Consider the following 26957-nt stretch of genomic DNA (forward strand, 5'->3'; position numbering starts at 1 on the left):
ATATTGAATTACATGAATCTTCAACTCGGGGTACTACACACATATGCTAAAGGAGAAACTGGTCAGTATCACGGATCACTGAGCAAAAATGGGTATGTAAGAGCTTGAGAAATACAGCAGAGTATAGAAGGTGATATGCCATTGCAAGATATGAAGTAAATGAACCCCATACAGTTGAAAACGCATATCAAATGATTAAACATGCTGAAAATTAGACAATTATTGAACGAGAAGTTGGAAAGATTGTACAGTTCCTATGTGCATTTATTCTTTTGTTGATTGATAGGTCTTACTATCTAGTCCCCAATTTACAGATGTATTTTCGAAAAAAAGAACAAGGAACTGTATCATGGCTACCAATGTTCAACACTTCCAATATCACCTGGAAAAACTTTAGTGAAAAAAAAATGGAATTTTTTTACAGTACCAGTAAGACAGTTTACTAACTATTTTCTTCCGTCCTTTACTTCTAATTCAGTTAACGTTCCAAAGACCAGAAAGACCTACTGTAAGGGTAAGCAATGTAAGAAGCACACTCAACACAGAGTTACTCAATACAAGGCTGGTAAGGCTTCTCTATACAGTCAAGGTAAGAGAAGATATGACAGAAAGCAATCCGGTTACGGTGGTCAAACCAAGCCAGTTTTCCACAAAAAGGCAAAGACTACCAAGAAGGTTGTTTTGAGATTAGAATGTGTTGCTTGTAAAACCAAGCTTCAATTATCCCTAAAGAGATGTAAGCATTTCGAATTAGGTGGTGATAAGAAACAAAAGGGTGCTGCTTTACAATTCTAAATGTGTTGTATCGTTTGTCATCAATTTGTACTCGATCTTTTTACTTGTTCTCTATTGACTGTTATAAAACATTTATAGGAATATAACATAATAACCTTTCTTAGTACTTGTTTTATTTTCACTTTTTCCTGCATTTACTCCTTTCTTATTTTCGCATTTCTGGTGTTTTTTTTTGTACTTCTCGAGAAACGGGATTTTTTTGTTTGGAAGCAAATCAGGAACGTGTTTGATCTGAAAGGGTTTTCCTGTATCTAAGAAGAATAAGGGAGCCCTATAGATAGTTGCAGACATGGAAAGTGGAGAGGATAATGACTATTCAATGATGGATCAGTCTATGGTTGACCAGACCCAAGACAATCTGTTGTACTACCAACAGCAACAGTACCAACAGCAAGAGCAACAGTACCAACAACAGCAAAAGCAATTGCAACAACAACAACAACAGCAGCAACAACAACAACAACAATTACAACAATTATCTGATGTGAATCTTATACAACCGATCAATGCATTCAGCTCGAGTTATTTGAGACAACAAGGTTCTTCTCCCAATTTGTCACAAATTGCACCTCCGAACTATGGCAACGGTATCCCTGTAATGACGCCTCCAAATTCACGTGGAGTAAACTACCAGCAACCCCAAAACCAGCACCAGCAACAACAGACTTCTTCTCTTTACGGATCCTCACCAACGACACGTCTCGGTGAAATGTTTTCGCAACCTCAACCTCCTGTAAGTCCTACTAAGAGTGTTAGATCTTCGAATTTAACAACAGTTTCCACTAATTCGTCATTTGAATCGCCTCAAAAGGTTAATCAATCTAATCTGGGGAATTTATCGAGAATGGGAAGTCAACAAAATTTACTTTTACGTACTCCCTTGAACCAACAGCAGCAGCAACAGCAACAACAGCAACAGTATCAGCAGCAATTACGGCAACAACAACAATTAAAGCAACAGCAGTCAACACCTCAACAACCAACAATGAAACAGTCCAGGCCCTTACAGTCACAACAGGAGTCGGAGAAATCTGAAAATCAATATGTCTATTTTGAACGTCACCCAGAGTGGTTTTCCAAACAGTCCCAAGATCGTGCGTCTGCGGTAAAACTAACCTTGGAACATTTCTATAAAACAGCAATTGAACACGCAATTGAAAGAAACCAAAGAAGAATCGCATTCGAACAACAATTAAGTACTGAGATTAGTAGTGAAAGACGTAATAGAGAGACCCAGTTGTTTGGTAAGAACGAATCACAATATTTACGGTTACGTCGTACAAGGCTATCACTTGATGATTTCAATACTGTTAAGGTCATTGGTAAAGGTGCGTTTGGTGAGGTGAGATTGGTACAAAAGAAAGATACTGGTAAAATATATGCAATGAAAACTTTGTTGAAAAGTGAAATGTACAAAAAAGATCAGCTAGCTCATGTTAAAGCTGAAAGGGATGTGTTGGCCGATGCTAATTCGCCATGGGTTGTTTCGTTATATTATTCATTTCAGGATCAACTTTATCTTTATCTTATAATGGAATTCTTACCCGGTGGTGATTTGATGACGATGTTAATCAAATGGCAGATCTTCACCGAAGACGTCACAAGATTCTATATAGCTGAGTGTGTGCTAGCAATTGAAGCTGTTCATAAATTAGGATTTATTCATAGAGACATCAAGCCGGATAATATTTTGATTGATATGAGAGGGCATATTAAATTAAGTGACTTTGGTTTATCAACTGGTTTCCATAAAACTCACGATTCAAATTATTACAAGAAGTTGCTCCAACGTGAAACTAACAATGGTAGTTTGAACGGGAATAGCACAATGAAGAGTCAGAGCAACCAAAGAAATAGTGTGTTGGTCGATCCAATCAACCTGACAATGTCGAACAGACAACAAATGCAAACATGGAGGAAGTCAAGAAGACTAATGGCATATTCAACTGTTGGTACCCCTGACTATATTGCGCCAGAAATCTTTCTCAATCAAGGTTATGGCCAAGAATGTGATTGGTGGTCCTTGGGCGCAATTATGTTTGAATGTCTAGTTGGTTGGCCGCCATTTTGTTCTGAAACTCCGAGTGAAACATACAGGAAAATTATCAACTGGCAAGAGACCTTACAGTTTCCTGAAGATATTCACTTGAGCCCAGAAGCCGAAGACTTAATCCTCAGGCTACTTACAAATGCAGAAAATAGATTGGGCAGACACAATGGCGCAATGGATATAAAGAGACATCCATTTTTCCGTGGTGTTAATTGGGACGAAATTAGAAATGTTGAAGCACCATTCATACCAAAATTGAGATCTGTCACTGATACAAGATTCTTCCCTACTGATGATTTGGAAAATGTGCCTGATTCACCAGCTTTATTACAAGCTGAGAAAGATAGAGAACTATTGAAGAATAAAGGATTAGATACAAAGGCTGATCTACCGTTTATTGGGTACACATTTAGTAGGTTTGAATATTTGACCAGGAAAAACGCACTATAGTAATAGTAACGCAACAACTATATATATAATGCTATTCATTTCATTTCTATTGGATCATCTTCTTTTACTTTGTCTTTTATTGACTTCTATATCTAGTAAAACAAATGCATATAAGTGCTCCATTTATTAAACTGTTTGTTCGTTTTATCTATTTACTTCTTTACCAACTTATTTTTCTTTCTAATTATTTATTTATTTACTTATTTGTAAATTTCTTTATTTGTTAATTACATTTCTAATTTCTTTTAACTGCTCATCGTGCGTTGGTAATGGAGGAATTGGGAAGGCCCTAAAAAAGTAGGTATTGCCAACTTCAGAGATTTTACTGAAGTCCTCTTCACTTAGCTGAAAATCATGCACGCTCAACACATCCTTCATACGCTCAACTTTAGATGAGGTTGTTACGGTAACAATATTCTGCATGTGGACCCATTTCAACAGAATTTTAGAGTTTGAAACGTCGTATTTTTGAGCTAGTTCATCCAACAAAGGAATCAAAGGACCTTCGTTACATTTGGTAATTGGAATCAAAGGCCCATAGGCTTCAATTTGAATATTATTTTCCTTGCAAAATTTACGGATACCTACTGATTGGTCCTGTAAATAAGGATGGAATTCAATTTGATTGACTTGTGGTAAAACTTCGCAATTGTCCTTAATGACTTGTAAGTTTGGGATGTCAAAATTGGAAGTACCAATGTTTTTGGCCAAGCCTTCCTTTTGCAGTTGGATCATTTCATTCCAAACATCAACCATTGTTAAACCTTCAGGTACACCGGTTGTATGCAGTAGAAACAAATCAACATAATCCAAATTCATTAACTTCAAACCTTCCTTCAAAGATTGATATGGGCCTCTTATTTTACCATCCAGTGGACCATTGTCATAGTCATTTGGAGTGACTGAATTATACTTATCAGTGACCCAGATGTCAGACCTCGACTTATTCGGATATTTGGCAAGGTAATCATTGACACCTTTGCCAACGTCTGGACGGGTTGTGTAGAATTCGGCTGTGTCAAGATGGGTAAATCCAGTTTCTAGAGCTTGAACTATAGACGCAACTAAATCTGGATCTGTATTTGATGGATTGTCTTTGGAAATTGCAGTCTCTTCCGAACCTTTCTTCTTCCATTGCCATTTGGTTCCTGAACCAAATCCAATGATTGGAATCTCGTCGTTTGTTCTAGGTAATGTAATCGTACGTTTTGTCATTTGAGTTGGTCACTTCTTCAGATATCCAAAAAAAAAAAAGGGAGAGAGAATACAATAATAGAAGAACCAAAGAGGAAAAACTAAATTAATATGATACTCAAAAGCTTTCAAAAACTGTGTAAGTATTACACTTGAAGAGAAAGTGTGGATGGATAGGATCCGTCCGCTGGAACTTCATTGGATTGTCATCAAGATAACACAAGATACGAGTTTCCAATGCCGCAACGTGGCACATGCGAGCCACAGGAAAAATACAATTGCAGTAACGTTCTTTGTTCTTTTAAATGTTTTGGAAGGAAAAGGCTGCATGCGCCACGTTTAGACTTTGGATACTTTTGAGAGATTCAAGTGTGTATAATCGGAAAGAACAATTGTAGGATTTACGTGCACTGTCAGGCTTTCCTTGAATGCAACAATGACGTCGAGTAACAACAGCTCTGGTGCTGTTACAAATGCTCTAGATGAGAGGAGGATCTGGATTGACGGATGTTTTGATTTTGCACATCATGGACACGCTGGTGCCATGAGGCAGGCTAGACAGCATGGTGATGAATTGTATGTTGGTGTTCATAATGATGAAGATATACTGTTGAACAAGGGTCCACCTGTGATGAATTTGAGTGAGAGAATGGCTGCTGTTGAAGGATGCAGATGGTGTACCAAGGCTATACCCAATGCACCGTATGTGACCGATCCAAAGGTGATGGATAAATTCAAGTGTAAGTATGTTGTTCATGGAGATGATATTACTACAGATAAAGATGGGAAAGACTGCTATGCAGAAGTGAAAGAAATGGGCAGGTTCATAGTTGTCAAAAGAACCCCAAACATATCAACAACCGATTTGGTTGGTCGGATGTTATTGTTTACAAGAGATCATCACATGCTAACAATTGATGAGACACAATGGAACGATTGGTTTACTGGCAACCATTCCAGATTGAACGACAAGAAAAATATCCTAACGCCTAATAATGTCGAACGGTACGAGCAGTACGCAACAGGGCCAGATGCTAAGAGTTTGGGTGTTTCTGTTCATGCCTTCACAAGAGAGGGCAAATTACACGAATTGGTTAAAGGGTTACCAATTGATGGAGCTAATAAAATCATATATGTTGATGGCGGGTTTGATTTATTCAATCCTGGGCATATATTGTTTCTCAAGGAAGTACGTCAAATTGCAAATGAAAGAAAAGCGATTGTCTTGGTTGGATTACACGATGATGAAACAGTCAATCAGATCAAAGGTGTCAACTACCCAATAATGAACTTATTTGAGAGATCTTTATGTGTATTGCAGAGCAAATATATCGACGGTATCGTATTGGGATCACCATTTAAAGTCACTAGGGAATATTTACGGAACATTGAGGAGACGACAAAGTCAAGCGTGATCAATATATTCCATGGACCAAGGAGTATCGATGATGAAAGTTACGACGATGTGAAAGAACTAGTTGAATTTGTCAATGTTCAAATGTACAAAGATATGAATGTCGCAAGTATTGTCAATAGGGTCATTGCCAATAGAGAAGCATTTGAGGAGAGACAAAGAAGGAAAGGTTGGAAGGCTGAGAAGGAGAAAGAATTAGAGGAAATTGAACGTAGTGGATAAATAACTTATTGTGTATTCATAAAAAGTAGAACTTTACGTGGTACGTAGTAACAATAATTGTAATATTTCGTTACTCTTCTATTTTTTTTCCTTCTTTATTTTATACGTTTGTTCTTCATTTTCCCGTTATATTGCCGATACATCACTTTGTTATCGTACTACTCTTTCCATTTGTTCATCGGTTGCTGATTGATATTTTTTTCCCTTGAAAATTTTGTTTTTTTTTTTTGCAAAGTCCATTTTTTATTTTCATGATGAAGCCAAATCAACAGTTTTTTTTGGCTTTCTCTGTTGATATTTCCTTCGTCTACCCTTAGTTTCTCTAATCTTCCCCTCCCCCTTTCATTTCTATTTCATAATCTTTCCATTGTTCTTCAAGATGGCCAAGAGAAAAGGAGGTTCCAATGCAGGCAAGGACAAGAAGAGACAGCGTTCATACACGTTGATCGAGCCTGGAACGTATGGCCTATATGCGACATGTCCAAAGTTCAAGGAAGTTGCAGCTGCTAAGGAAATGCGATTGATTTTGCAAGACGCAATTGACAAATACTATCCGGAGGAGAAAGACACGACGGCGGTTAGATGTGAAGGCAATGAGAAGGGTGGAGAAGCAGAGGTGGGTGTGTGTGAAGAGGTGGACATTGAGGATGAGATCGCCAAGGAGATTAAGGAAATCAAAAAGAACGATGATAAGGCCAAGCATAATAGAAACAACAAGGAGCTACGGATGAGGGAGATACCAATTGGTGTTGAGTCATTGGTATTTTTCAAACTGAGACAACCCATCAAACCTAGTGAAATAGTGGTGAAGATGTGTAATGATCTATATGAGAGTAAGGCCAAGATGGGTAGGTTTATCCAAAGAATTGTTGCGATTGACCGATCATGTAATGCGACAGAGAACGAGTTCAAAAAGTTGCTAGAGGCTTCCGTTGATAGGTATGTCCACGATGAGATGCAAGAGGGTAAGGATCTCTTTGAAAGCTACAATGTCAACCTAGTAAAGAGGAACTTTGACACAATATCACGAGACGAGTTTATGGAGATGATCCAGGGCGAAATGGACACACAATTTGGAGAAGGAACTACACAGTTGAGGTACAAGGGGGCCCGGACCTTGATAAATGTCTACTGTTTCAAGAACAACATTGGGATTGGGATCGTCAAAAACAAGGACTTTGAGAGACTCTGTAAATTCAATGTCCAGCAAATTTTCGAAAAGGTAATGAAGGAGGAGGATGCTGCTTAAAGTACAGGCAACATGAATACTGGTTTTTTTTTGACGCTATCTCCCGTTGGTTATGGCCTCCTTGTATAGACTCTGTCCCTGGTAATAACTGGTAGTAACAGGCATCGATATTAGTAGAATAGATTGAAAACCCTTGTTTAGTAGAAATTTACACGTCGCTCTAGGAAAAAAAAACTGGAAAACTATAAAAGGAGCCCGATTTCCCCCATTTTCTGAAGTGAGGAATATCAAGATTTTGCGGTAGTTGATTATTTCTCTTTGATATAATCTGATTTTGGTACCTGTTCATTACTGAGCAAACAAACTTGATTCAAGCAGGTGCTTGAACTGTTTTTTAGAGGATGTGCTATTTTATCAGCATTGCCGTGATTAGCACTATACCAACCAATTGTTCCGACTGAATTGCAACATGTTGACAACCTTCGTTAATCGTTAAGTTTCAGCCTTGTATGAGCAAAATGATAAAATAGTCACTGATATCTAAAGAACTTTTCTCCCCAATGGTGTTCTTTTTTTCCATTCTTTGTCCTTTCTTTTTTTCCTTTTGATGATGATAGTTTATCGACAGGCGGACTGATGAGTATTCAATATCGGCCCTTTAGTGGGTAAGCCATTCAACGTGTACAAATTTCTGGATGGTGGTATTGGAGAAAGTGCGGATATGTCGTAGACAGCTGAATTTAAGTTTATTTATTTATTTATGTCACATGTAGTAGGGGCTTGAAATCAAATCCAGGGGGATTTGATGGAGAAAGAAGAAGAGAAAAGAAAAGAAACAGTTTAGATAATAAACTTCAATGATGAAGGAAATTTTATTCACACTGTACGAGACGCAAGTCTGTGAATTTAAACAAAATATACTGATTTAATGAATCTGATGAAGTTTATTACTATGCTTACTGTGAGTTTGATAAAACGTATCTATGTATATGTAGTTAAGATGTATGTACGGTTCTAGAAGTTCTTTGCCTGCCCCTGGATGGGCGTTTCTTATACCTACCACGAGAGGTATAAGAAGTGTGAGAATGCGAATTTGATGAAGTGGGAGACGAAGTTGAGGTTGGAGATGTCACAGACAACCTTTTCTGGAATTTCTGTTTGTTTAGCGTCTGTATTGAATCGGATTGGATAGACTTGCCGTCCAGGTCTCTCAAATCTATGTTAACAAGGTAGGATTTCTTTGAGCTTTGCGCCTCGTTGGCTAAAGAGGAAGAAGAGGTGGTCATTTCGTCAATTGGTAGGCTGATTCTAAATTCGCCCAACTCGATCAAGCTGCCATTTGAGATTCTAGTTTTGTTTATGATCATCTTACTCTGTAGTTCACGGACAAACATGAAGTTGTTGATCCCTCTTCTGTGGAAGGTTGAGCTAAAGCCTTCTGGGTACCATGAGACGTCCAACTTGTTATTCTTGATGAGCTGGTTTGACAATGAAAAGGTAGAGTTTGAAATAAAGGACTCATTTGGAGTTAAGGAATTTTCCTTGATTTGTTCTAAAGCCAGTAGATCTGAAAGAGTCTTGCTTTCATTTAGCAGTTTAATGGAGAGTGTAATTTCTATTTGTTTGTTGGAGCGGTCGGTATAATGCAATTTCAGTTTCCTATCATTGAGATTGATTGCGGTTAGTTGAGACTGTGACATTGACATGACGAGTTTAAATTCAGAGGATGCAATCGTAGATTTCGAGGTAGACAAAGAAGAAGAAGAAGATGTGACGGAGAGTGTTTCGGAGACGGATTCTATGTGGCCAAAAGGACTGAAGACTGTGTGTAAGATGGCGTCTGTGAGATGCGGGAGGACTGGATCGATGGTCACTCCAAAAGACCTGTAGATGAGGTCATGTTTGGTGATTATATGGTTAACAAAGTGGGATATTCTTGAATTGGTGTTGTAGGAGGATCTGGAGGGGGGTGTATCGTCGAATAAGTTTGCAGGTGGCAACGAAGGGGACGGGATGGGAGACGATGCTGGAGAAGTTGAAGAGGATGAAATGGGCGAAGGGAGTGGAGATGCCAGAGGAGAAGAAGCTGGTAGTTGATGTTGATGTTGATTTTGTAATAGAGGCGGGGATTGTGTGAGGTGTATCTGTTTTGAATCTGGTATGATCTCCTTTGACGGTGTTGAATTTGAGAGTTTGATTGGAGACACTTTAGGTGGTTTCAAGTTTTTCGATTTCTTAGTGGACGGCGAAGGGCACGGTGAAGGAGAGTGAGAATCCAATAAGAAGGACAAGTCGTTAAAGTCGGAGAGGTCGTTCAATTCCAAGTTTGAGTCGTCCAAGTCGAAGGAGGAACGAAGGGGGTTCAGTATGGGGAAATTTGAGTTGATCAAGTTGAGGGAGGACAAGTTGGGCAGCTGTTGAAAGGTGGTGTTGTTTGGGTTATTCATGTTGTTTAAGTTATTCAAATTATTGATGTTATTGTTAAGTGGGGTGGATGAATAGGAGGAATAGTTTGTATTATTGGGTTGCAACTGCAGAGAGTGTGACGAGGGGATGTGTTGGGAGTTCAAGACGTTGTAGTAGTTGGAGTATGTAGGTGTGGCGGTGACGTTGATGTTGGTGTTGGTATTAGCATTCATGCTTGTATTTGTATTAGTATTTGTATTAGTATTTGGGTTCAGATTAGGATTAGAATTTGTCGTTGTAGCTGTGATAGTAGAAGTTGTTGTCTTTGTCGTTGTTGTTGTTGTTGTCTTTGTCTTTGAGTTTGGAGAGGGGAGTATTGGATCAAAGGAGAGCATTGAGTTGTGTCTCGATACTGGGGAGAAGCGTCTGTTGTTGAAGACAGAGGGAGAGTAGGCAACGTCTCTACTAGTCGAGTCCATTTGAGGTGACGGGAAGAACCTAGACGATCTAGTCTTTAGCTGTGGTTGTGGCGACTCGTCAAAGGCGTAAGAAGACGTCCAAACGACGGGCGATTGGGTCTTTGACGGCGTGTTCTCTGAAGCGGGCGGAGAAGCCATGTCTATGTCCAATTCCCTGTTCATACTGTTCATACTGTTAATAGTGTTCATATTGTTCATACGGTTAATACCGTTAATACCGTTCATATTATTCATATTGTTCATATTGTTCATATTGTTCATATTGTTCATATTGTTCATATTGTTCATATTGTTCATATTGTTCATATTGTTCATATTATTCATATTATTCATATTATTCATATTCATGGCCATTCCTGAGCCCGGAGCATTTGATGTGTATATATGAGGCGTGGAGTGTCTGTGCATAGTTGGCTCTAATACTGGATCCACGGGACAAGACTATACCGACTGTTTATGTTGTTACAACCTGTTGTACCTTGTGCTATAGCAGTTGCACTTGCTCCTTTCTTAAACACATCACTTGCAGACAATGACCTTGTAACACATACAAAGATCCACACAACAAAAGAAGGTGCGAATTAAACACCTCTAAACGGTGTTTTCCAGTTGTTTTCTCTCTCTCATTCAAAACGGTCCATGCGCGATTTCAATTAAGAAACTCTCACTGTAAAGAGAGAGAGAGAAAAAAAAAAAAAAGTTAGGGGCAAAATCTGATTACATAATCGAATACGAGCCTTCAATATGTAACTGTACAAGTAGATATATACAAGGTCAACGTTGGCCATTGTGTTGTAAGTGGCGTAGCTGGCGGGTATGAGTAAGCTAGACGGCGACAAGACAGGCACTGAAGGAGTCCGGTTGGGCGGGGTGAGTCCAGGGAGCCGGCGAGCGCAACAGAACCGAGAGGCGCAGAGGCTGTTTCGGGCACGTAGACGAGAGAGGATGGAACAGTTAGAGAAGACTGCCCGGCTCTATGAGGAGGCGGTTGTTCGTATTAGTGAGTTGGAGAGGGAGAATGCCCTCCTTCGAGAGCGGTTGCAGATGGTGGATCACGAGAAAGAGCAGGTTAAGGAACATGAGAGAGAGGAGGTTAAGGAACAGGAGAGAGAGGAGGTTAAGGAACAGGAGAGAGGAGATTAAGGAACATGAGAGAGTGTGGTGTGTGAGTGGTGTCGGATAGGGACAGTGGCAAGTCAAACAGCAGGGGATGCGATGCAATATACTATCCGACACGTCGATACTTTAATACACAGTAGGGTATGCTAATATAGACGGTATGCCAATATAATAAAGTATACTGGGTACAATACAATACACTTATAATAAAGTATACTGAGTACAATACAATACCCTGTTGTATAGTATCCAATACAATACAATATACTGTATCACACTATATCGACTAGTAAATCACAATAAGCACTACACTACAGTTGCATACCACAGTTAGTGGCTCACTATCGTGTGAGAATAGTATCCTAATACCGTATTACCGTAATACACTACAATACACTAAAGTCAATGTCCCCCTCTGTGGTGTCACAGCAAGGCCCGTCTATACCAACATGTGCAGAGCACACGACAGACGACGCCACGCGTGGAGGGGTGGCTGCCCCTGTGTGTGGATATAACATACACACACAGGGGCAGAGACACACCAATCTGGCCATACTGTCTAGCACGTCCAAACAAAGACCCGTGTCTGTGGAGTCTCTTCTAAGCACAGAGACACGTGTGTAGGCAACTCAAATGTCCCCTCCCATATGCACTCCTTGGCCAATGTCAATGCTTTGACATTGGCATTGGCATTGTCGTACACTGGTGACGGGTGCCACACACTTAAGACTGTGCTTGTCAGACAATGACAACCCCCCTCTAAGGAGTTCACAACCGTGCTCAACTTGACCGTGTCCAAATTGGAAACGTTTTCTTTCTGCAACAACCGCCAATGTTGACATTTTCCACATCTTTGGCGCGACCTGGAAAAAAAAAAGAAAGAGGGCGCCATTTGCAAAAAAAGAGGGCTTTTTTTCATGCCCACTTTATCCCACAGACCATTTTTGCACTGTTGGTGGACATTGTTAGTTTTGACAGTTGTTGACAGTTGTTGACAGTTGTTGAGCAGTTTTATTCGTTGTTAGTAATGCTATTCGTTGTTAGTAATGCTATTCATTGTTGATTTTGTTAATATTGTTAATATTGTTACTACTATTGCTAATATTGTTATTACTATTGCTAATATTGTTATTATTACTTTTCCTTTATTACTATTGTTATTATTACTATTGTCTCTCACTTTGTATTGTATTGTCCAAATAGACTTTCTCTTAAACTATAACCGCACATGATAACTAACTATCTCGTCCATTCCTTCTACTTCATTGGACCAGTCGGTGTATTGCACCTTGCTGATTTTCACATGGTATTCGACAATTGTAATGGACGACACCTTTCCATGTACTTGTGAAGTGGCATGCTCCCTCTAGTAATGCCACTCTTACAGCTACTGTGGATGTACCAATATTCCAATATACTAACGTAGACATATATATATGCACATGTCTGTCTATACAGTTATATCCTTATCACTATATTGGCTACCCTCTCATGAACTTTGTCAGAGACATGAATCTCCTCAATTACGCTAGTAGAGTCTCCAACATTGTCGACTCTCTCGACATGGAAACAAAAGGTATTCATAGGTACCTCCCCTCAGAGAGAACTTGCTCCTCCTCTTTAAAACCCTACATCTCCACACTCGGTGTGTGGATAGCAGGATGTGCTGGTCTTACATCAATGTCCTCCTTCTTCTTGGGACCTCTGCTCTTTGGACTAGGATATAGTGATACATTGCTGTACGGTATCCTCGGTCAACTCATTGGCTCTCTAGTTGCCGCTTATTGCTCCATCATGGGGCCCCCCTCGGGACTTCGCCAAATATGCTCCTCAAGGTACCTCTTTGGCCCACATTTCGTTAAAGTGGTGGCTCTAGTCTCCATAATTGGCGGTCTGGGTTGGAGTATCACAAACAACGTCTTGGGAGGCGAAATCTTATCAAGACTCTCCTCAAACGGCAGCTTGAATAACGGCCTACCGTTGTCTGTAGGGGTAGTCATTGTCGCCGTAATCACCTTACTCGTCGCCATCTTTGGCATAAAATGGATCCTCCTCTTTGAGGCCTTCATGGGGATATGCTTCCTTGTTGTCATTCTACTACTGTACATTCTCTCAAGTGACAAGTACACCCTCTACAAACATTTGCAAACCTCTCCCTCTGAGAACCACTTGACAAAAGTGGGGAACCGTATCTCCTTCTTCACCCTGGCATATTCAACAACAAACACTTGGGGGACTTGCACGAGCGACTACTACATTGTCTTCCCAGAGAATGTCTCCAAGATTGGCATCTTCCTCTTCACCTTTGTGGCCATCTCCATACCAACCCTCTTTTCCACAATCGTCGGTATGCTGATTGGTAACGCCGCTGTCGGCGACAACCTATGGAACAGCATTTATAACGAAGAGTCCCTGGGGGGACTTCTCAATGTCGTCTTTTCCAAATGGGGGAAATTCGGCAAGTTCCTCTTGGTGGTGCTCTGGTTTTCCCTGATAACAAACAACATCTTGAACACATACTCAGCCGCCCTTAATGCACAGCTCTTGGACACACGCATTTACAGGTACATCCCCCGGTGGCTGATTGTCATTGTCATCTTCGCCATAACACTAGTTTGCTCTCTACTGGGGAAAGACCATTTCTCCTCAATTCTATCAAACTTCCTTCCAATGCTAGGATATTGGGTGAGCATATACTTTATTCTCTTGTTGGAGGAAAATACCTTCTTCAGATCAACCCGTTTGGTCAAACTCTTCAAAGGAGAATTGTACGGCGTTCCTCTGCCATTTCCAACTGCATCCTCAACTTCATCTATAAACGACTGCAATGATACATCGGATGGCCTCGAGAATAGGTCTCTTGTTGATGGCTCCCTTGAGAAAAACACCAACGTGGCCAGCTCTAAGGATACTTCCGATATAGAATCACAATGCCCCCCAAATGACACTCACTCTGGTAATAGTATCCCACCTCTCGCCACGGTTCCGTCAAAACCCTTCTACAACTTCGACGCTTGGAACAACCCCCACATACTCACCAATGGATATGCAGCTGCATTTGCCTTCTGTTGTGGCGTCGCCGGCGCCATTGTGGGAATGAACCAGGTCTACTATGCCGGTCCAATTGCACGTAAGGTTGGTGACGACTATGCTGACTTGGGCACTTTTCTAGCATTGGCCTTTGCCGGTGTGTCGTATCCACTTGCCAGGTTCCTGGAACTGTATTACCTAGGCAAGTAACCTCAACAGCTCATGCTCCTGCTCCTGCTTGTCCTTTCTCTATTCTCTTTTCACCCTAAACAAGAGACAATTTTATCGATTGGAAAACGGAATCTGAGTCCTACTATCGTGTCCTTTTTATATGCTCCTTATAGCTAACTGCCGTTCTGCCTTTAAATGTACACAGAAAAATAGTCAAGCCCCCCAAAACACAAACACCCCCTCTGTTGCCTCGGGCTGTACACCATACTTGCTTTCATTGTAATTGTTGTTCTCTCTCCCTTTCTTTCTCCTCTCTTTCTCTTGTTGCCACATGTCAATCTCTTGCTCTCATTCTTCTTATGCATGTAGATATTGAGGAAACTCTTTTTTTCTTTCGGGAGAAAAAAAAATGGCACTTGTTTGCTACCGAAAAGATCCCGTTTTCCCACCTTTCTTGTTTTTCCAACTAGGGGTGTTATATGTACAAATTGCCAATCCAGTTCCTTCCTCTGTCCTTTCCTTCTTTCCAAGAGTATACCCAACAATGCCTCTACAGGACCCCGATGTGGACCATATGGCGGACGGTCTGGCCAACACTAGTCTGGGATCCGGCAATTCAAACGACTCAGATGACAGATCTGTCCAATCTTATCAACCGTCAATTGAATCTTCGGATTTAAGAGGCACTCGTGAAGACGACGAGGACAACGATAATGACCAAGAGTACAAACAGGATCATCCAAGGAACACAAGACGGATCTCCATCCAAGATGCAACATCCATTATTGGTGGCTCGGATATCAAGAGAACATTATCAAGAAGCACTGCCCAGGGCCATCAACATGGGAAATTCTCGGATCACAACGGAATACCGAAAACTCACAGCCAAGAGGAAAGTAATAAGGCAAGTACCAGTCCTAATGCAAGTGTAAGTACAAGTGCAAGTGCAAGTGCAAATTACAATGACAATGGCAACGATAATGACAATGATTTTACGAGTGCCATTAACCCAGATACTAGCCATGGAGAGGAAGAGACATACTCAAATATGAAGGAGAGAGAATCCACAAAGAGGGTTTTCAACTTCTCCATGCTTTTCTCCTCTGAGGCAGATACCATTGAACCTGAATTGAACCTCATCCGGCGCCAAAAATTTGCAATCCAAAATCACCTTTCAAACTTACATCATCAAATCAACGGCAGACATGATACTTTCCCACATGTCTCCAAGACTATCAGGAGAATCACTAAATATTTACCATTCAAGTCCTCACATTCCTCTGGCTCCAAAATCATCAAGAAGGCTGCATATCCTAAAGCCCCATTACCACCATCCAACGTGAAGGTCTATTGGGAAGATATCCAAAACGACCGATGTTTCGAAACACACGAACATATTAGATCCAAATTGGAACGACAAGAATCTCTGAGTACAATTGAAGAGGCAAAGTATTACAGAGATACTGACCACTATGATGATGGTAAAATGAAGGCCCTAAGGGACTCGATAATCAATAATGCAGTCCCCATGCAGTTGACTAAGTCGATTGGTCATAAATTCTCGAGCCTAACTTCACCTACAACGACAAATAACCAAGTGATGGAATCAAACCAAATCCCTCAACCTCAAGAACGTACACAGTTGAGTCTATCAAAATCAAATACAATCAATTCCAGTATTCTCGACGATAACTCCAAGTTACTCTCTTCTAGAGCAATGTCACCAGCTCATAATAATTCTCTGTTGAAAGATAGTGATCCAGAGATGGAAATTTACGACCAATTGGATGGTGATGTTCTAGTGCTGGGTGGTTATAGAGGCTCGATTCTAAGAGACTCTCACACACACCAGAGGGCTTGGATTCCAGTCATTAAGGCCGGTCTTAATATACGTAAAATCAACCTACAGATTGGTCCCCATGAGGAGGATGAATTGAATGAATTAAACTCTCGTCAAGTTATTGAAAACCATATACTTGATCCGTCGGATCCAAGGTACCCAAAAGTATACCCCGACGGAATGCTAACTCATATTGGGCCTGTTGATATATCCAAGAAGTTGATCAAGAGGCTTAACTTGAATCCCAGAGTCCACGCTAGAGATTGGGGTTATGATTGGCGACTATCTCCTGAATTGACAGCCCGTCAACTGCATGACGAGATTGAACAGATTGTGGAAAATCAAAAGGATGGTGACAAGAAAGGTGTTATACTAATTGCCCACTCAATGGGCGGAATCGTTGCACATGGTGCAATGGTCTTGAATCCAAAACTGGTTAGAGGTATAATTTATGCAGGTACACCCATGCCCTGCTGTAATGTCTTGGGTCCTTTAAGATTCAGTGATTCGATCTTGTTAAACAAAGAAATCTTATCAAATGAGGTCAATTTCTTTATTAGAAGTAGTTTTGTCTTTTTACCACCAAGCTGGGGTGGTGAGGATGAAGATGGTAAAAATGGTGGCATGTGTTTATTCAGAGACCTAGAAACCGGAAAGAGGATCAAAGTGGACTTCTGGGATCCCTGGAACTGGGTTGAATTCAACTTGAATCCCCTAGTTTCAAGTGTTCGATTGAAAAACGACGTTAAACATGGTATTATAAAAGTCAATGAAATCAAAGATTTACAATTACGGCAAGAAATTGATCAAATGTTGAAAAAAATCAAAATTGATCCTGAAACTGAACTGATTGTACAGGACGAAATCTCGAAACTATCGCATCCAACAGTTTCGTGGATAGACTCTTATACTTATTTGAAAAGGACATTATCTAAAACGAAAAAGTTCTTAAAGAGTTTTGAGCGTGACCCAAGCATAAAATACCCTCCATTGGCCCAGGTTTTTTCAAATAGCGTTCCTAGCATAAAATATTCATTGGTTAATGGTTTAGAAAGTATCAAACGTGGTGAATATTATAGGTTCTTCTACGGACCTGGTGATGGTATAGTCTATTCGGGCTGGACTTTCCCGCGTGATATTAACCGCCATCGTTTATCTGGTGAAGATAAACCATATCAAGATGGTGTCGATCCGATTCCTGATGTACCTAATTGGAGGGCAAGAGAATACGGTTATGGTGAAAAATACGCCTTTGATTTGTGTGGCAGATTTAAAGGAACCTGTGGACATATTGGTTTGTTAGCCGATTTGAAGCTCGTTGGACAGGCCTTGAAAGCTATACGGGATGAAGAACTCAAGAGGTCCCAAACGATCTAACGACTCACAGTTTAATTTTCATGGCCAATCTAACATTTACCCTTATCCTTTAACCCTTTAACTATATTCGCCTCGTTTACCTGCACCTCGTCTGCCTTTATTTCTAGATTAATGTGACTATGAGTATTAATATTTTTTTTTTCCTTCCCCTTGTTTATTAATAATTAATTCCCATTTCTATTGTATCGAGTAATCAACACAAAGCCACAGGCTACATGAAGAACATTGGAGTAGAATTCTATACGTTCCGTGTTCATCTTCTTCGTTATCCTTATTATTTTCAAAGACACCATTCTCCAGGTCTTGTTCCCCAACCTGGAAACCTTCATGGCACTGGCAACGTGGGCAATCGTGGACAAATCTCTCTCCATCTTCCACGAATTCAGACAAGTCAAAATGATCGATTCCATCAGTGTCAATTCCCATGCTGTCGACTAGCCCTAGCTTGATATAGTAGTCATGTAGTTGTTTGTCATATGCAATCCTCTCATCGTCATTTATTAGTGTACGATAGGCTTGCTGGATTACGGGAATTGAGTAGGTGTTTGCGTTCGGGTTAGACTTGTCGGGGTGGTTTGTCAGGAGTAACCTATGGTATGCTGTCTTTATGCTATCTCTCTCTGCATCCTTTGATACTCCAAGTATTTCATAAAACGAAACGTGGTTTGCGTGCAGTGTCATAATCAAGAGCTGGTCGGCAGTGTTTCAGATTGTCCTGATTCAGTTTCGCCTATACAAAAGCAACAGAAGCAACGTAAATGTGATTAAGTCCGAATTTCAAACTGAATTTAAGATACCAAAATAGTGAAACATCGAAATAGTGAAATTTCAAATTTTTTTTTTCTCTCATGCTTGCTGAACTTTTTCAATTCAACTGAAAAAATTACACATAAAAAAAAAATTTTCTGAAACTTCAACAGATTCAAATCACACAACTCAGGTTGGTTTTTTCACAATCAGGATCAAGGGAAAGAGTCATGGGTAAACATAGTAAAGAGTCTATTCCTGTAGTTGCTGAGCCTGGGGATGCAGTTATTGCAAGTTTCACCAATTCCGGGACCATTTCGAACGATGTGACCTTTGATGTTTTCGCAGCAAAGGGTAAGAAGATGATACTACATGGAGAATCAAAGAACGATGAACTACAATATGATGCAGAAGAATTAGACGACTCTCAATATCTCATTGGTATTTACGATTCCTCAAACAAAAAAATAAAGTTGGTTCCAAGCTCCAAGATGTTCAGCGGACGTGTACAATCAAACAGTTCATTAATTAATGACGCAAAGTTGGTGAAAAAGCTGAAACGTAAAGATCTTAGTGAGGAAGGTACCTTTGTGGAGCGTAGGAATGCGTTGGGTGAAGAGTTTGGTACAAAGAAGGCAAAGAAGGCGATTAACGATGCCGCAAGAAACAGAATTGATGCAGCGATGTTGGAAGATTCACAGCTTGATATAGTTGATGGTATCAGAGAAAGCACCAAGAGTATTCCTGATAGAAATGAAATGGCCAAGATGGTGGAAAAGGAGAACAGAGTCATTCCTAAATTTCACGAAGATGCCACCAACGTTGAAGATATCTATCCAATTGAGGAAATTGTACCTGATGATATTCTTTCTGTTTTCCCAGTTGATATCTTCTTTAAACCAATTGAAAGTGATGAAGACAGTGATGACAAGAAGGATGAGTTATTGACCAAGTTAGAATATTTGCCGTATGTTCCGGGCAAGGATCGTGGATTGGCGCATCAAAAGAAGTCTATTTTCGGACGTTTGATAAAATCACTATTGAGCGAATCTTCAAATGGTAACATCAATGAAGATCTGAGATGGAAAGCACAGTTGGTTTCGTTCACATCGATGTTAATCGGGTTATATTTTAACCGCCGCTTGAGCAAAAGAGAGAAATTGATTGAATCATTCACCAACCTACCTCCAGCTAGAGGTATTAATTACATGTTGGCATTGTTTGGAGATTCAAAGAGGAACAACTTCAACTATGACCGTGACATCAAATTCTATACGATCGGGCCTAAGGAGGAAGATAAACTATTATGTCATATCATTGTTTTATTGTTAAAACTATTTGACTATAGATTGGAATTGTCAAGTTTAGCAGCAGACTTAAGCTTGAAGCCGTCCAGGTTATTGACATTAGTTCGGACCTTAGGTTGTACTGTTGTTGTTGCAAATAAAGGTGATGGAAAGGAAAATGCAGGCTCTAAGTTTGCTACTTTGAAAGTCCCATTTAAAGTTCCTGAGATTGCTAGAAGATTTAGGAGATGATCGATTACAGACTTTGTAGTTTAATGTAAAAAATTTTGAGTTATTATAAAAAAGAAATCTCGATATATAGATCCAAGGAACAAATTAAAATAAGAGATAGTAAAACATTTATATGTAGAAGAAGGAGAAGGAGACATAAATGGCAAATTAGTTAAGTTAATATTAAAGTTGAAGGGCATGATATAAGAAAAGTTAGTGAGTCAAATGACAGGTAATAATGATATAAAAATAGGTCGTGAAAATTCTCGTTTTTTTTAATTGTAAAATTATATGTATGTGTTTATTTTTTGAAATCTTTTGTTTTTCTTCCTTCCATTCTTTCCTTTCTTCAAGCGGAAATTAAAATAAGCAATTGGATTGAAATTAACAGGTGGTAATGATAAGAATAATAATTGTGTGAAGCTAGATCAACTCAAACGAAGTTAACTAAGTTCAGTTTTTCAGTCTATCCTTGATGGCAAAAAGCACCATAATCCATGCCATGAATAGACTGACGACACCAACGGAGACATTGATGGTAAACATTGGAGTCAAGCCTCTATAAGCCAAGGCTTCAATGACTTGATCAGTAGATTCCATGAAAACCAAACCACCGCAAATGAGACAGAACGATGTAATCAATTCTGTCAACGGTTTTGAAGGCAAATAACATTGGATGGATTCTTTGAATGGTGAGTAAGACATTAAAAGAAAGGTAAAGACTCTAAAAAAAGAGCCATATGTTAGCAGGGATCCCCATTGAACATGGATATCGGTTGATAATTGAGAGGCTTGTGCGTGCTTGGACATTAACAAACCTGTCCAGAAAATGGTAAAGACAGGGAACGGGTTTGGGGAGAAACCTGGGGTTACCAGTTTATGGGAAGCGTCATTATTCAAAGTTGACTGTTTTGTTAGTTTGGAGTATAAAGATCTTCTCCAATCTGATAGTTTATGTTCGGCAATTAATCCACATAAACCGGCACCCAAATACATGAAAGCAATGGAGACATGTTGTAAATCTTTTGCCGTCCATACGCCATCCTTGGAGGCCAAATGTTCCAAGAAGATGTTTGTCGAACCATAGAAAAATATTAAAAAGGATTCAATACCTTCAAAGGAACAAATCAATCCCGAATTCTTGGCACCGTACACTAACTTATGTAATTTGATAAAAGTAGAATTCATTATGTTATGACCACCGGAACCTACACCTTGAATACCCGAATTCGAAGGAGGATTTATCAAATCTTGATGATGATTGAAATCAACAAAGGCGGTGTTCCAAGCACCACCAATACCTGCAAAGCAGCCGCAATATCTGGCCAATGAGATTATTCCAATAATAATAAAGACTTCTCCCTTGATAAAATGAGCCAAGAGATTGAAAATCCTAGTCGATTGGCCCATCAAGTTCAAACATGCCACTCCTGTTGGTAGCATGACAAAATAATAGACCAGCAACCCCCAAACGGAAATATTATGAAGAATGTTGAACAAGGACGAAAAAGTTGTAGCAAAGGATGAGATGGAATTATAGGATGATAACTTTTTAATGAGTAGATTTTGAGTTGAAGTTGAAGGAGGGGATTGAACAATTGGGGTTTTAATTGAGGAATGAAAATGAGCATCCATATCATCTTCATTGTTGATATCGAAATTCAGGCCATTTCCATTAGCGTCAACCAATTCTCTGGCATCTTCGTCGCCGTCATCTTCATAGAGAGTTGAAGCTGGGGAAGAGCTATTAGGATTTGGAGAGTTCAAATCATCCAAATGGATGTTCAAGCCAGGGAGTTTCGAGTAGTTTGAATGGGAGAGATACTTACTCAGTGAGTAAAGGGTTGTTAGAGCCGTTTGAATGATTGAGAAAAAAAGTAAACCTGTCACCAACTTTGAATAAGCCATATTGGGGAAGAGTTCGGGGACATTATTGATGTAGACCGAGTATAGAATGCATGCCAGCGTTGTTATTAAGACATTGACATAATTAAGGGGGAGTAAATAAGAGGAATTGATGTTATTGAAAACCAAGAGTAATGGATAAATGAGAAAACAAGAGAGTAATAAGAGGGAGATATGGGAGAAAAGAAGATGTTGGTGACTGGACTCTAGGGTGAGGTAAGTTGTAGTGTTATAAGCCTCCCAATAGAGCTTCTGCTGAGGTGAAAGTTCCGTGTCCAGGATAGGGACACCATGTAGATGGTGATGTCCCCAAGGCTCCGGGGTTTGGGTGACGTTCTGCGGGATTAAACGGGATGGTTGCATGTCTTGCTCTTGCTCTTGCGAATGAGTGTGGGCATTGGCCACTGTAGCTAGAGCTAAGATGGACGAGATGATATGTAGAGTCTTCATTGGCCTTGGTAAAAGAGGACAGAACCAAGGAGCAAGCAAAGAAAAGAGGCAATGACGGAAATAACACGGACGTTAAAAAGGTTTCGGAATCGGGGTCTTTTATTTAACTTTATGTGTTTGTGTTTGTGTATATTTTTGTTTTTTTTTTTTTAATCTCTCACTTCTCCTATCGCATTTAAACTAAATCCACTAGGCTCAGTTTCATTTTGGTCCATGCCATGCTTTGGCCTTGCTATCCCAAATTGGGAATGGAGCAAATTTTGGTATTGTTTAGTCTCTAGCACATATTTTTTTTTTGGGTTCTAATGAGCCGTTTTTTCCCCGTTTGGGCGTATCCGCATTGGGAAAAGAACGAAATGGAAAGAAATGGAACAAAATGGAAAAAATAATTCAAAAATAAAAAGAGTTAAAAAAATAAAAATAAAAAGAGTTAAAAAATAAAAATAAAAAGAGTTAAAAAATAAAAAAGGGGGGAGTTTTTCGTTTTTTTGTTTTTTTTTTTTTTTTGGCATGTTGTCTGGTGTCGATGTGATGCATTAGTCGACATTTCTATTGTCTCTATCGTTATCTTGGATATCATTGTGATTGTTGCTATTGTCTTGTTCTTCTCCTTCTTCCTCAACAAACACCTTCTTCTTTAATGGAAGCGCCTTCATATGATAATGCCTTCTCCTCATCTCCTCGAATTTAGAATGTTTGCTGGCAGCATCGGGAAGATAGCTAGCAGACTCTTCTTGCGATTCCTCAGAACCACTATCGACCTTCTCTATATCTCCATTCTCAACATCGTCAGCATCGTCTTCCCCCTCTCCAAGGACAAACCCATCGTCCTCGTCAATGGCCTCTCCCTTTTCCTCCTCATTGTCCTCTCTGTAGTAGTCGTTATTAGGATCGAACCCGCCCTCATAAGGCGTCTTTGGCTCGTCGATCTTCATTGTAGCAGACTTGCCCAACTCATTGATAATCAAGTTCTTCTCGTCCCATTTGAGCTGCTCCTCGCTAAGATGCTCCTGATCATGCTTCTCCCTCGTAGTGAAGGCAGTCCCTGCCGGACGGGCCTTCCCCGCCTGCGCATTCAGCAGTGTATTGGCTATAACGGCCTTCCGATCAAACGACGTCTCTCCAGCCAGCTCGTTCGGAGACTCCTTCCGATACGAGGCGTCCGCAATGGCATTCTTTAATATTCCCTTACCCATGGCGGATATTGGTTTCGTAGTCCAATTTTAATTGCTCTATATAATTCAAACCAAAGGCTATGCTCAAGCTGTAATCAAAATCGTCCGTAGAAAGTTCTCAAGTTATTCGTTGTATCTCCACTAGACGGTATCACAAACACGTAGACGTTGATATGTGTGTGTGTGTGTGTGTGTTTGTTTGTGTATGACCTGCACAAGTGTGGGTGAGCGTGTGGATATATATCTATTTTAGGTGTTTATACATGTAATGTATAGGTACATATATAGATAGATATAAATATATATATACATATACATGTATATAAAAAATGAATGCGGGAAATCAATGACTTTGCTTGCCTCCGTATTCGATTTCAAGCTACACTTTTGCCACTGTTAAAACTAGCGCGTCGTCCATTCTCAGAGGGGGCTCGGCTACAACAAGCTCGCTGTCGCAGAGCTCTCTTAATGAAGTTCTGTTGCTTACTATAACCACCAATGCCTGCTTTTGGTCTTTATTAACAAGAGAGACGTATTTTGGAAGTGGTTGCAATGCCAACGTCTCCTTGTCGTGGTCGTGGTCGTGGTCGTGGTCGTGGTCGTGATTGTTGTCGTGGTCGTTGCCGTTGCCGTTGTCGTAGTTGTTGTCGTTGCCGCTGTCCGGCTTGGAGAAGACGCCCCTGCTGGGAACATACACTCCATGAGTATATTCGATACTGCTCTCAGTAAAGACACTCTCCACATTGCTGGCTATACGTACAGTGTAGCCAATATATCCGTAAGCGTCTCGTCCAGAGACAACGTTCTTGGTCTTCATGTCCACACTAACTCGGACATGAAGCGGCAATGGATCCTTTACCTCAACCACTTCCCGTTCGCCAACGAGAACATACCTCGTGGTCCGGGCACTCTTGGACGCCTTGTGAACCTTCCCGCTGGCACTTTTGTGCCCCCTGGCCTTCTTCCAGATCGAGAGTCCCTCCCTGTAGGGGGAGCTCTTGTCGGCATGAGAATTGAGGTATGTCACCAGTGTTGGGACAGGTGGGAGAGTCTTGGCCTTGCTGAATATTTTTGCAGGAACGTGTTGTTTCTTCAACACTTGGGACAAGGACTCCCTCACCAAATATCGTGGCGTCACAAAGAACTGAAACAGGGCGCCAATGGAAACAATGCATGGATCATTTGGGTCGCCTATGATGATGATCTCATTGATTTTCCTCTGTGCTGCATGTCTGGCAATGAGATGGATTGCATAAGTAAGTTTTTCAAGACTAGGGTTTTCTCGAGAGAGTCTTTCGCCATCAAAGGCTAAACTGACAGACATTGGTACTGGGATTTAGATGACGGGTGGACAAATAGGAAGTGGAATGGGGAGTAGGATGGTTGTACCCTAACTGAATATCCTGAATTCAACTAAAATTGTCTAAAGGTGAATTTCATAGACTAGAAATCTGAACAAAAATATTTAATTAAAAAAAATTCTAAGAGGAAAACTTTTTTTTTTTCTTTTTCGTTTTCCCTGTACGAGAAACTTGAAAAATTCATGTTGCAAATTCATGTTGACGCTATTAGCTTTTTTTTTTTTTTTTTTTTTTTTTTTGCTGAAATTTGACCAAAGTGTGAGAAAATTTCAGTCGCGACGTTAATGAAACGCATAAGATAACGCAAGTTTAGATAAGAAGAGCCACAGTAACAACTACAGAGACAACAAGACAAATACAATTCGAAATACAAATACAAATACCAATACAAATACCAATACAAGTACAAACTCAATTCCACAAATAGATTTCTTCACTCTATTTCTTGTTATTTCCATTATATCTATTAACCTCCTCCTTAACTGTTTTCCTCTAGAGTCTGTTGTTACTGGCTCTATTCCTACTCACCAATAGCTACCGTTATCATGACCGTCATTGCCATTGGCCAGATGTGCTCCTCGAGCAATCTCCTCAACAACGGCATTGTTGCATCTAGACTTGCTAAAGAGGCGGCCCAAAAGGGTGCCCATATGCTCTTCTTACCAGAAGCTAGTGACTACATTGCATCTAATGCTGCACATTCCAAATCCCTAGTCCAGCCGGTCACTCGGTCTCCCTTCTTACTTGAGCTGAGAAGCACTCTACGTGACCTCAATGCTGCAGGAACACCTTTGGAGGTGCTGGTGGGCGTACATGAACCATCAGAGAATATGGTAGAGGATCCACGTACGAAAAACACTTTGCTCCATCTTAATAACAATGGAGAAATTGTACATCGTTATCAGAAACTCCATTTGTTTGACGTTGATATAAAGAACGGCCCCATCTTAAAGGAATCAAATTCTGTCCAACCTGGTTCTAAAATACAACCTCCTTTCCCCACCCCAGCTGGGATCTTGGGGGTGGGTATTTGTTATGACATGAGGTTCCCTGAACTGTCCTTGAAACTGCGTTCTCAGGGTGCCCAGCTGCTAACCTTCCCCTCTGCATGGACAATGAAGACAGGTCCACATTTCCATGCTCTTGGCCGTGCCACTGCCATTTTCACTCAATGTTATGTTGTGTTGCCTGCCCAAGAGGGGGAGCACATCACTGATGCAGAAACTACTACTACTACTACTTCTAATACTACTCTCGACGAAAATGTAAATGGCAACCCAGACTCCAATGTGACTGCACATCAAAGGACCGTCTTGCAAAAGAGAGAAAGCTATGGCCACTCAGCCGTTTTCGATCCATTGGGCAATCTCGTTACCGAAATCCGTCACGGAGAAGGAATTGCACTCGCGGAGATTGATTTGCGCCTTGTTGAAACAACAAGGGAGAATATGCCACTAATCACTCACAGAAGGAGAGACATTTTCGGAGATGTTTGATTACTGAGGCCATTGTTGTTTTCTATAGGGGGTTTGATAGTAAAGAGAGTGCATCTGTTTGTATATCCTAGCTAGAACCAACGTCTGTGTTTAGTATAATCTTTCTATAGAGCCATGTTTAGAACTGTCCAGTCTACAAGGGGGGCCATCACGCTCTTCCATAATCCCGCTTGCAAGAGATCCGTCTCCCTATTGGAGAAACTCAGGTCCGCCCAAACCAACACTTCCTCCTCAGAGTATAAGTACAGCATCGATGTCTCCACCACCAAACCAACATCAGACCAGTTCAACTATATTAAGCAATCGGTGAACCTGTCCCCGCTCTCCAAATCGGCGTTTCAGGAGGCCTTCCCAGATACAAGGACACTCTCCACCACGGAAATTGAGAATTTCAACAACAGTGACAACTTTGTCCCCCCTCTAGTGGTTGACTGGGATAACAAACTACTAGCCACTAATACGAGCGGGTTGGAGAAGATCTTACAGAAACACAACAACTAGTCTGTTGTCTTGTTGTTTCTTTTTTTTTTTTTTGTATATGAATTATAACTTGATTTGTTCTTTGAACTG

General features: G+C 40.4%; 15 protein-coding genes across 15 annotated transcripts; 9 read left to right on the plus strand and 6 right to left on the minus strand.

The window, feature by feature from the left end:
• Positions 1-88: 88 nt before the first annotated feature.
• C5L36_0E00370 (uncharacterized protein) lies at positions 89-795 on the plus strand (the record flags this gene model as incomplete). The annotated part of the gene is made up of 2 exons (XM_029467584.1): positions 89-92; positions 479-795. The coding sequence occupies 2 exons, from the start codon at positions 89-91 to the stop codon at positions 793-795; spliced, it is 321 nt and encodes a 106-aa protein (XP_029323444.1).
• Positions 796-1084: 289 nt separating this feature from the next.
• Positions 1085-3295, plus strand: C5L36_0E00380 (uncharacterized protein; the record flags this gene model as incomplete). The annotated part of the gene is made up of 1 exon (XM_029467585.1): positions 1085-3295. The coding sequence occupies one exon, from the start codon at positions 1085-1087 to the stop codon at positions 3293-3295; it is 2211 nt and encodes a 736-aa protein (XP_029323445.1).
• Positions 3296-3511: 216 nt separating this feature from the next.
• C5L36_0E00390 (uncharacterized protein) lies at positions 3512-4510 on the minus strand (the record flags this gene model as incomplete). The annotated part of the gene is made up of 1 exon (XM_029467586.1): positions 3512-4510. The coding sequence occupies one exon, from the start codon at positions 4508-4510 to the stop codon at positions 3512-3514; it is 999 nt and encodes a 332-aa protein (XP_029323446.1).
• Positions 4511-4925: 415 nt separating this feature from the next.
• Positions 4926-6125, plus strand: C5L36_0E00400 (uncharacterized protein; the record flags this gene model as incomplete). The annotated part of the gene is made up of 1 exon (XM_029467587.1): positions 4926-6125. The coding sequence occupies one exon, from the start codon at positions 4926-4928 to the stop codon at positions 6123-6125; it is 1200 nt and encodes a 399-aa protein (XP_029323447.1).
• A 379-nt stretch (positions 6126-6504) lies between these two features.
• On the plus strand, positions 6505-7374 carry C5L36_0E00410 (uncharacterized protein; the record flags this gene model as incomplete). Its single annotated transcript, XM_029467588.1, has 1 exon — positions 6505-7374. The coding sequence occupies one exon, from the start codon at positions 6505-6507 to the stop codon at positions 7372-7374; it is 870 nt and encodes a 289-aa protein (XP_029323448.1).
• A 935-nt stretch (positions 7375-8309) lies between these two features.
• Positions 8310-10607, minus strand: C5L36_0E00420 (uncharacterized protein; the record flags this gene model as incomplete). The annotated part of the gene is made up of 1 exon (XM_029467589.1): positions 8310-10607. One exon carries the CDS (start codon positions 10605-10607, stop codon positions 8310-8312), a length of 2298 nt encoding a protein of 765 aa, XP_029323449.1.
• A 2202-nt stretch (positions 10608-12809) lies between these two features.
• On the plus strand, positions 12810-14558 carry C5L36_0E00430 (uncharacterized protein; the record flags this gene model as incomplete). Its single annotated transcript, XM_029467590.1, has 1 exon — positions 12810-14558. The coding sequence occupies one exon, from the start codon at positions 12810-12812 to the stop codon at positions 14556-14558; it is 1749 nt and encodes a 582-aa protein (XP_029323450.1).
• A 370-nt stretch (positions 14559-14928) lies between these two features.
• Positions 14929-17736, plus strand: C5L36_0E00440 (uncharacterized protein; the record flags this gene model as incomplete). The annotated part of the gene is made up of 1 exon (XM_029467591.1): positions 14929-17736. One exon carries the CDS (start codon positions 14929-14931, stop codon positions 17734-17736), a length of 2808 nt encoding a protein of 935 aa, XP_029323451.1.
• Positions 17737-17913: 177 nt separating this feature from the next.
• C5L36_0E00450 (uncharacterized protein) lies at positions 17914-18417 on the minus strand (the record flags this gene model as incomplete). The annotated part of the gene is made up of 1 exon (XM_029467592.1): positions 17914-18417. One exon carries the CDS (start codon positions 18415-18417, stop codon positions 17914-17916), a length of 504 nt encoding a protein of 167 aa, XP_029323452.1.
• A 296-nt stretch (positions 18418-18713) lies between these two features.
• C5L36_0E00460 (uncharacterized protein) lies at positions 18714-20021 on the plus strand (the record flags this gene model as incomplete). Its single annotated transcript, XM_029467593.1, has 1 exon — positions 18714-20021. The coding sequence occupies one exon, from the start codon at positions 18714-18716 to the stop codon at positions 20019-20021; it is 1308 nt and encodes a 435-aa protein (XP_029323453.1).
• Positions 20022-20453: 432 nt separating this feature from the next.
• C5L36_0E00470 (uncharacterized protein) lies at positions 20454-22355 on the minus strand (the record flags this gene model as incomplete). The annotated part of the gene is made up of 1 exon (XM_029467594.1): positions 20454-22355. One exon carries the CDS (start codon positions 22353-22355, stop codon positions 20454-20456), a length of 1902 nt encoding a protein of 633 aa, XP_029323454.1.
• A 536-nt stretch (positions 22356-22891) lies between these two features.
• On the minus strand, positions 22892-23551 carry C5L36_0E00480 (uncharacterized protein; the record flags this gene model as incomplete). Its single annotated transcript, XM_029467595.1, has 1 exon — positions 22892-23551. One exon carries the CDS (start codon positions 23549-23551, stop codon positions 22892-22894), a length of 660 nt encoding a protein of 219 aa, XP_029323455.1.
• A 358-nt stretch (positions 23552-23909) lies between these two features.
• Positions 23910-24854, minus strand: C5L36_0E00490 (uncharacterized protein; the record flags this gene model as incomplete). The annotated part of the gene is made up of 1 exon (XM_029467596.1): positions 23910-24854. The coding sequence occupies one exon, from the start codon at positions 24852-24854 to the stop codon at positions 23910-23912; it is 945 nt and encodes a 314-aa protein (XP_029323456.1).
• Positions 24855-25436: 582 nt separating this feature from the next.
• On the plus strand, positions 25437-26387 carry C5L36_0E00500 (uncharacterized protein; the record flags this gene model as incomplete). The annotated part of the gene is made up of 1 exon (XM_029467597.1): positions 25437-26387. The coding sequence occupies one exon, from the start codon at positions 25437-25439 to the stop codon at positions 26385-26387; it is 951 nt and encodes a 316-aa protein (XP_029323457.1).
• Positions 26388-26501: 114 nt separating this feature from the next.
• On the plus strand, positions 26502-26888 carry C5L36_0E00505 (uncharacterized protein; the record flags this gene model as incomplete). The annotated part of the gene is made up of 1 exon (XM_029467598.1): positions 26502-26888. One exon carries the CDS (start codon positions 26502-26504, stop codon positions 26886-26888), a length of 387 nt encoding a protein of 128 aa, XP_029323458.1.
• Between the last annotated feature and the right edge of the window lie 69 nt (positions 26889-26957).

This window comes from Pichia kudriavzevii, chromosome 5, assembly GCF_003054445.1.
Source record: "Pichia kudriavzevii chromosome 5, complete sequence".
NCBI classification, from domain to species: Eukaryota; Fungi; Ascomycota; class Pichiomycetes; order Pichiales; family Pichiaceae; genus Pichia; species Pichia kudriavzevii.